Source organism: Osmerus mordax, chromosome 6 (assembly GCF_038355195.1).
Source record: "Osmerus mordax isolate fOsmMor3 chromosome 6, fOsmMor3.pri, whole genome shotgun sequence".
Classification (NCBI taxonomy): Eukaryota; Metazoa; Chordata; class Actinopteri; order Osmeriformes; family Osmeridae; genus Osmerus; species Osmerus mordax.
In genome coordinates, this window is record NC_090055.1 from 21,220,225 (window position 1) to 21,229,808 (window position 9,584).

Here is a 9,584-nt window from a genome sequence, read left to right on the forward strand (position 1 = left end):
AGTGAGCTTTTTATGAATGAGCGATTTTCCACTAAATAAATGTCAAGCTTATTTACGTTTTTGGGGGCATATTTTCAGTTAGCAGATGGTACTGTTTGAATCGCGATTCTATCTTCTGCCGGTAAAGTCAGAGAATAATCTTCAAAGGGGGTTCTTTATTAATGAATGAATGCAATATGAGTAGGCTAAATGCCTGAAAATATCACGAGAAGGGACAACTTAAAAGGACGTTTAAGTCATAGAGATTAGGTCAATTTTTACACTGGTCTGCCAAATGTATTCGTTTTGATTCAGCCTGTCAGCTGCCTCTTGCAGGGGAAATGAGAAGACATCATATTTCATTCTACACTTCACTCGTATTTTGAGTTGTAAATGAGCAGCAAAAAAAATATGCTTTTAAATCTATTTAATCTTTATAAATAATAAGTAGGCCCGATGCATTTTTATATAAAATATACAGACCCCTGTGCAACCGACGCAAGCAAGCACACCCTACAATTTCCCCAGAAATTGTACCCTCTCTAGTTTTACTTTGTGATGTGAAACACAATTATGAAATGTAATGTACAATATTAGCAGATATTATTAAGGAAGTAGGCCCACATCTACTTTTGGAAACGGTAGTCTACTATTTCACTGAAGCATTAGCATCATGACATTAGCCTCTGTTGCCCGGGCAACACATACTACAGTGGTCTATGATGCATCTGTTTTCAATCGTTAAAATAAACATTCCTCACAAATACATTTTTGTTGTAGGATTTATTATGACATTACGTTACAAGTAAACGATTTGTGGGTGAAATTATCATTACCTGTGGTTTCAAACCAGTGTTGCTCACTGCAACGCTGTAGCCTACGCGAGACACTACAAAAACATCTACACAGCTGTTTAGGAAGTCAAACGGCGACAGAACATGTTCGGCACTCCCCTTACTTAAATCAAAAGTCTAACTGCTAACCTTAACTTCATTGCCACAGCCTAAACTTTGTCAATCTGTTCATGAAAATAATGAATTTCAGCCTAAACCGTACAACGGAACGTTAAATCCAATTCAACCAACGCAATCGCTACCAAGACGAACACAGCAGTAGTCTAGTACTGTACCGTAGTAGTACAATTTACCGGGGCAGCTTCTCCACACAGGGCTATATCGCATTTTGCGTTGTTACTGACAATGATCGCTACCAGCGAGCTTTTTATGAATGAGCGATTTTCCACTAAATAAATGTCAAGCTTATTTACGTTTTGGGGGGCATATTTTCAGTTAGCAGATGGTACTGTTTGAATCGCGATTCAATCTTCTACTGCCGGTAACGTCGTAGAATAATCTTCAAAGGGGGTTCTTTAATAATGAATGAATGCAATGAGTAGGCTAAATGCCTGAAAATATCACGAGAAGGGAAAAACTTAAAAGGACGTTTACGTCATAGAGATTAGGTCAATTTTTACACCGGTCTGCCAAATGTATTCGTTTTGATTCAACGATGAGGCTGCCTCTTGCAGAGGAAATGAGAAGACATCTATTTCATTCAACACTTCACTCGTATTTTCAGTTGTAAATGAGCAGCAAAAAAAAAAATCTACGTAATCTTTATAAATAATAAGTATGCATTGTTATATAAAATATACAGAAATATCAGTTTTAAAAATGTCATTCAAAAACGGACCCCTGTGCAACCGACGCAAGCAAGCACACCCTACAATTTCCCCAGAAATTGTACCCTCTCTAGTTTAGAATGTAGTTGTGTATAATGTAGTTGTTCATAACCGAGTTAGGGTTAAGGGTTAGGGTTAAGGAGTCTATTGTTAAGAGAGAGTAGCTAAAATTAGATCTGAGAGCCCAGGATGTGTATCCTGTTTGTGTCAGGGCCAGCCAGCATGTCGGACTGCAGCTTTGATGCTGATTATTATTCCTTGTGTGTGTGCGTGTGCGCATGTGTGTGTGTGTGTGTGTCAGGCTCTCTGGCCAGCTCCATCTTCGACCCCCTCAGTGCCCTGGTGGGGGCGTCCGGAGGAGTCTATGCCCTCATTGGAGGCTACTTCATGAACGCTGTAGTGGTGAGTTCACCAGCCTCACCCTACACACCCTACACACCCTACACACCCTAAACACCCTACACACCCTACAGCAGCCTCACCCTACACACCCTACACACCCTACACACCCTACACACCCTACACACCCTACACCAGCCTCACCCTACACCAGCCTCACCCTACACACCCTACACCAGCCACACCCTAAACACCCTATACCAGCCTCACCCTACACACCCTACACCAGCCTCACCCTACACACCCTACACCAGCCTCACCAGCCTCACCCTACACACCCTACACCAGCCTCACCCTACACCAGCCTCACCCTACACACCCTACACACCCTACGCCAGCCTCACCCTACACACCCTACACACCCTACACCAGCCTCACCCTACACACCCTACACCAGCCTCACCCTACACACCCTACACCAGCCTCACCCTACACACCCTACACACCCTACACCAGCCTCACCCTACACCAGCCTCACCCTACACACCCTACACACCCTACACCAGCCTCACCCTACACACCCTACACCAGCCTCACCCTACACCAGCCTCACCCTACACACCCTACACCAGCCTCACCCTATACCAGCCTCACCCTACACACCCTACACCAGCCTACACCAGCCTCACCCTACACACTCTACACCAGCCTCACCCGACACCAGCCTCACCCTATACCAGCCTCACCCTACACAACTTACACCAGCCTCACCCTACACACCCTACACCAGCCTCACCCTACACCAGCCTCACCCTACACACCCTACACACCCTACGCCAGCCTCACCCTACACACCCTACACACCCTACACCAGCCTCACCCTACACACCCTACACACCCTACACCAGCCTCACCCTACACACCCTACACCAGCCTCACCCTACACACCCTACACACCCTACACCAGCCTCACCCTACACCAGCCTCACCCTACACACCCTACACCAGCCTCACCCTACACACCCTACACCAGCCTCACCCTACACCAGCCTCACCCTACACACCCTACACACCCTACACACCCTAAACCAGCCTCACCCTACACCAGCCTCACCCTACACACCCTACACCAGCCTCACCCTATACCAGCCTCACCCTACACACCCTACACCAGCCTACACCAGCCTCACCCTACACACTCTACACCAGCCTCACCCGACACCAGCCTCACCCTATACCAGCCTCACCCTACACAACTTACACCAGCCTCACCCTACACACCCTACCCCAGCCTATACCAGCCTCACCCTACACAACTTACACCAGCCTCACCCTACACAACTACACCAGTCTACACCAGCCTCACCCTACACACCCTACACCAGCCTCACCCTACACCAGCCTCACCCTACACCAGCCTCACCCTACACACCCTACACCAGCCTCACCAGCCTCACCCTACACCAGCGTCACCAGCCTCACCCTACACCAGCCAGGCTCTGTGTCCCTTCTGTCCTTCTGACTGTCATCTTCTGCTCCTCCAGAACTTCAGAGAGATGATTCCCCTGCTGGGGGTGTTCAGGATACTGGTCATCGTGCTGATCGGTACGTTCTGCAGACTGTAACTCCCTCCCTCCCTCCCCACCCCTCCCGGGCTCTCCCATCCCCTCCCCGCCTCTCCCCTCCCTGCCTCTCCCCGCCCCTCCCCTCTCTCCCCTCCCCTCCCCTCCCTGCCCCTCCCCTCCTCGGTACGTTCTGCAGACTGTAACTCCCTCCCTCCCTCCCCACCCCTCCCGGGCTCTCCCATCCCCTCCCCGCCTCTCCCCTCCCTGCCTCTCCCCGCCCCTCCCCTCTCTCCCCTCCCCTCCCTGCCCCTCCCCTCCCTGTCTCTCCCCTCACTGCCTCTCCCCGCCCCTCCCCTCTCTGTCTCTCCCCTCCCCTCCCTGCCTCTCCCCGCCCCTCCCCTCTCTGTCTCTCCCCTCCCCTCCCTGCCCCTCCCCTCCCCGTCTCTCCCCTCACTGCCTCTCCCCGCCCCTCCCCTCCCCTCTCTGTCTCTCCCCTCCCCTCCCTGCCTCTCCCCGCCCCTCCCCTCTCTGTCTCTCCTCTCCCCTCCCTGCCTCTCCCCGCCCCTCCCCTCTCTGTCTCTCCCCTCCCCTCCCTGCCCCTCCCCGCCCCTCCCCTCACTGCCTCTCCCCGCCCCTCCCCTCTCTGTCTCTCCCCTCCCTGTCTCTCCCATCCCCTCCCTGTCTCTCCCCTCCCCTCCCTGCCTCTCCCCGCCCCTCCCCTCTCTGTCTCTCCCCTCCCCTCCCTGTCTCTCCCATCCCCTCCCTGTCTCTCCCCTCCCTGCCTCTCCCCTCCCCTCTCTGTCTCTCCCCTCCCCTCCCTGCCTCTCCCCGCCCCTCCCCTCCCTTTCTCTCCCCTCCCTGCCTCTCCCCGCCCCTCCCCTCTCTGTCTCTCCCCTCCCCTCCCTGCCTCTCCCCGCCCCTCCCCTCCCTTTCTCTCCCCTCCCTGCCTCTCCCCGCCCCTCCCCTCCCTGTCTCTCCCCTCCCTGCCTCTCCCCGCCCCTCCCCTCTCTGTCTCTCCCCTCCCCTCCCTGCCTCTCCCCGCCCCTCCCCTCCCTGTCTCTCCCCTCCCTGCCTCTCCCTGCCCCTCCCCTCTCCTCCATCAATGAATGTTATTTTATGAAACATGTTATGTTCTGTTTGTTTCCAGTGGGGACGGACGTTGGCTTTGCCCTCTACAGGAGGTTTCTCACTGACAGCGCTGGCATGAAGGTAGGCCATGTGGTTACCTAGCAGCCCACTGAAGGTTCAAACATTAAACACATCCAGTCCATCAGGAGTGGCTCTGATGCAGGGCCCTTTGTTCACCCAGCCTGGTAATCTGATCGTGGAAACTAGAACTAAGAACACTTCTGATCCTAGGTCTTCTGTACTGTCTACAGGTTATGAACTCTATGCTAACACTGTGAATAAAAGTTTATTTCTAAATTAAAATGTATAAATATGTGTCTGACCCTGGGTTAGAGTGGGTTAGAACAGTCCAGGCGCTCTGTCCTCAGAGCAGCCAATCACAGCTCTCTGTCCTCAGAGCAGCCAATCACAGCTCTCTGTCCTCAGAGCAGCCAATCACAGCTCTCTGTCTTCAGAGCAGCCAAGCTAGTCACAGCTCTGCAGCGTACCATGGTGTTGTAGAGAGGCTGTGATTGAATAGTCAATTACGGAGTGTGACGGGTAACGTTAACTTAGGTATTCATCAGGGAATTAAAGCACATCGAATCGCCGTCTTATAATCCTCTCCCGACGTATAACTAAGTGAATTACATTTTGTTTGAGATCGGTCGTTTCAACCAGGAAAAGGACACCCCATGTCTGCCAACGCTATCAGGCTCAGAAAGTGGGAGGGGAGAGTTTGTTCAGGAAAACCTGCCAGCAAGCAGGTTATGTTCACAGAGTCAGTTTCCATGGACACTGACCCACAGTTTGCGTCACCTATCTTTCTGGAACGGAAAACCCAGAGTTAGCTTCATCTCATGTTTAACATACTCAGAGTTTCACTAAACCTGGAACGCCCCCAGGTCTCCTTCGTGGCCCACATTGGTGGCGGAGTGGCGGGGATGACCATTGGCTACGTCTTCTTCTCCTGCTACGACAAGAAGCTGCTCAAGGACCCGCGCTTCTGGCTGTGCATCGTGGGATATGTAGTCTTCATCCTGTTCGCTGTGCTGTTCAACATCTTCCTGTCTCCGGCTCCCTGAGGCCTCCTTCACTCTCACTGCAGGTGGGCGGGACCACCATGTCTGTGCCGCATGCTGATAGGCTACTGTGCAGGGGCTGTAAAACATCTGTGCTCTGATTGGTTGTATGCACTCCAAAGTTGAGCTTTTCTCAAAACAATATGGCGGTGGCCATTTTAAACATTTATGTTGAGTCAAACGCACTTGTACTTAGGAGTTGTATTGAAACACAGCAGTCAGTAAACATGCTGCACAGTCCATAAACATGCTGTGTAAAGTCCATAAACATTTCCTGTAGTGAGAACGTGGAGGTAGAACCACACTCCTGCACAGCGACCAGGTGTGTCTAACCTCAGGGAGGTGCTGTTGACAGGGAGGTGTTGTTGACAGGGAGGTGTTGTTGACTGGGAGGTGCTGTTGACAGGGAGGTGTTGTTGACAGGGAGGTGCTGTTGACAGGGAGGTGTTGTGGAGGAAATCAAACAACAGGGGTTTTAATGATTATATTTAGTTTAGGCTCTGGTCAGACGCTGGTCACTCTTCCTAAGTACAATTACACATATCAGAATGCTTTCTAAACGAAATATGTTAGTTTGTCTTTTACATTTTATTCATAGTATGTGTAAACTAAGATGTTTTTCATATTTGTAAGGATATAATATTTTGTTTGTGAATTGTTATACTTGGTTTTGTGTTTTTTAAGATGGAATGTTTTGAACTCCAAATTATGTTTTCACCGTTAAAGGGTTTTGTGATTTTTTTTTATATGGAAAAGATGTGTGTGTGTGACAAAGTATGCAGGTCCTAGAGTATGCAGTATGTTAACCTAGTGTTAACCTAGAGTATGCAGTATGCAGTATGTTAACCTAGTGTTAACCTAGAGTATGCAGTATGTTAACCTAGTGTTAACCTAGTGTTAACCTAGAGTATGCAGTATGCAGTATGTTAACCTAGTGTTAACCTAGAGTATGCAGTATGCAGTATGTTAACCTAGTGTTAACCTAGAGTATGCAGTATGCAGTATGTTAACCTAGTGTTAACCTAGGGTATGCAGTATGTTAACCTAGTGTTAACCTAGAGTATGCAGTATGCAGTATGTTAACCTAGTGTTAACCTAGAGTATGCAGTATGCAGTATGTTAACCTAGTGTTAACCTAGGGTATGCAGTATGCAGTATGTTAACCTAGTGTTAACCTAGAGTATGCAGTATGCAGTATGTTAACCTAGTGTTAACCTAGGGTATGCAGTATGTTAACCTAGTGTTAACCTAGAGTATGCAGTATGCAGTATGTTAACCTAGTGTTAACCTAGAGTATGCAGTATGCAGTATGTTAACCTAGTGTTAACCTAGAGTATGCAGTATGCAGTATGTTAACCTAGTGTTAACCTAGAGTATGCAGTATGCAGTATGTTAACCTAGTGTTAACCTAGAGTATGCAGTATGCAGTATGTTAACCTAGTGTTAACCTAGAGTATGCAGTATGCAGTATGTTAACCTAGTGTTAACCTAGAGTATGCAGTATGCAGTATGTTAACCTAGTGTTAACCTAGAGTATGCAGTATGCAGTATGTTAACCTAGTGTTAACCTAGGGTATGCAGTATGTTAACCTGGTGTTAACCTAGAGTATGCAGTATGCAGTATGTTAACCTAGTGTTAACCTAGAGTATGCAGTATGTTAACCTAGTGTTAACCTAGAGTATGCAGTATGCAGTATGTTAACCTAGTGTTAACCTAGGGTATGCAGTATGCAGTATGTTAACCTAGTGTTAACCTAGAGTATGCAGTATGTTAACCTAGTGTTAACCTAGAGTATGCAGTATGTTAACCTAGTGTTAACCTAGAGTATGCAGTATGCAGTATCCAGTATGTTAACCTAGTGTATGCAGTTTGTTAACCTAGAGTATGCAGTATGTTAACCTAGTGTTAACCTAGAGTATGCAGTATGTTAACCTAGTGTTAACCTAGAGTATGCAGTATGTTAACCTAGTGTTAACCTAGAGTATGCAGTATGCAGTATCCAGTATGTTAACCTAGTGTATGCAGTTTGTTAACCTAGAGTATGCAGTATGTTAACCTAGTGTTAACCTAGAGTATGCAGTATGTTAACCTAGTGTTAACCTAGAGTATGCAGTATGTTAACCTAGTGTTAACATAGTGTATGCAGTTTGTTAACCTAGAGTATGCAGTATGCAGTATGTTAACCTAGTGTATGCTGACATCAGCTCGTGTTTTCTAAAACAACAGAGCATGTTTATAATGATTCAGTGTCTAGTTATTGTTTCAGGTTCCTGTTGACAGGACGTGGTTCCTGTTGACAGGAAGTAGTGACACCAGGTTCTCTGGGTTACCATAGCAACATAGCATCGTTGTCATGATGTGACATTGGCCTCTCACACACGATAATGTAAAACATGTCGTGTTGATAGTTTGTTTGCGGAGAGGCTGTTAGGATGATGCTGTTCCGGCAGAGAGCAGCATTTCCACCCCAAATCATTTATTTTGTGACAGTCGAGTAATTGTACCCAATTTTATTTACAACTTGAAATGTATTTCTGTTACGTTCTGTTACCGGATGGTTTTGCAAGGCTTATGTGACTTGTACATTCCTACATTATTTGGCATTAACATGTGGCAGCATTTTGTCGGCAACATTCTTGTAAAATCAAAGAAGAAAGGGAAATATAGATAAAAAGGTCCAAACATTAAATTGAATATATTAACTTTTGTAGATCTTCAAGTTTGGTTTTATTGCAATAAAATATGGAAGAAACATGTCATGGTCCCTATTACTGCCTCTGATGTAATAACCTGTATTTAGCAATCATAGCCTACATAATGTCTAAGTTAAATTTAGAACATGGTCATTGATCTTCACTGTGCTCTAATTCATTTGGTGCTAAAGCTAATAAAAGCCTTCATGCCAATTTTAATTAAATTAATTCATGGGGTCTGCATACTGCCGTGATGTGTGGAGTTTGGGCTAGGAGCAGGGACTAGGACTGGGGCTAAGGCATGGGCTAGGAGCAGGGACTAGGACTGGGGCTAGGGTATGGGCTAGGAGCAGGGACTAGGACTGGGGCTAGGGTATGGGCCAGGAGCAGGGACTAGGACTGGGGTGGGGAAGGGGCTGGGGAAGGGGCTGAGGCTGGGGAAGGGGCTGGGGAAAGGGCTGGGGAAGGGCTGGGACTGGGGAAGGGGCTGGGGAAGGGGCTGGGGAAGGGGCTGGGCTGTGGGACGGGGTCAAGAGATGTGGTGAGGGCGTGACCTGGCATGACCCCAGGCTGGTCTTGTCGCTTGGCTTTCCTGATGCCTCATTAACGGACGGCTGCGTTAAAGAAAGACCATCGACCACAGGCCTCTGACGGGGACAGCCTGCTCGCTGACAGCCAGCACTCCAGCCTGCTCATGTGGAACATTCCATAGTTTCCAAACTCAGAACATCGATACTGCGCCTTTACCGAATCTAATCAAATACGGCTGTCGGCCAACAAGTTTTGGGTTGATTGGACACTTCAGAAATGATGCAGACCGAAATTTGAGGTGATCTTCACAGCACATTTGGGTTTTTTTCAAATCCCCATTAGGGTTAGGGTGGTGGTGTGGTGCACTGGTGTGTCTGGGTTAGGGTGTGTCTGGGTTAGGGTGGTCTGGGTTAGGGTGGTCTGGGTTAGGGTGTGTCTGGGTTAGGGTGGTCTGGGTTAGGGTGTGTCTTGGTTAGGGTGGTCTGGGTTAGGGTGTGTCTGGGTTAGGGTGTGTCTCTGTTAGGGTGGTCTGGGTTAGGGTGGTCTGGGTTAGGGTGTGTCTGGGTTAGGGTGGTCTGGGTTAGGGTGTGTCTGGGTTAGGGTGGT

General features: G+C 48.4%; 1 protein-coding gene across 6 annotated transcripts in view; it reads left to right on the forward strand.

Moving 5' to 3' along the window:
* The window catches only part of rhbdl2 (rhomboid, veinlet-like 2 (Drosophila)), a 13,559-nt gene extending 4,954 nt beyond the window's left edge, over positions 1-8,605 (forward strand). For 4 of the 6 annotated variants that reach the window (XM_067238924.1, XM_067238926.1, XM_067238925.1 and 1 more), the window contains exons 5-9: positions 1,962-2,062; positions 3,544-3,604; positions 4,712-4,773; positions 5,577-5,779; positions 8,021-8,605. In XM_067238924.1, coding sequence (XP_067095025.1) covers positions 1,962-2,062; positions 3,544-3,604; positions 4,712-4,773; positions 5,577-5,756 — 404 coding nt within the window. In that variant the 3' untranslated portion in view covers positions 5,757-5,779; positions 8,021-8,605. Of the gene's footprint in view, positions 1-1,961; positions 2,063-3,543; positions 3,605-4,711; positions 4,774-5,576; positions 6,536-6,591; positions 6,602-7,622; positions 7,645-8,020 lie in introns of those variants that run through there. The other 2 variants (XR_010876806.1, XR_010876805.1) reach the window with 2 other exon arrangements.
* The last annotated feature ends 979 nt before the right edge of the window (positions 8,606-9,584 follow it).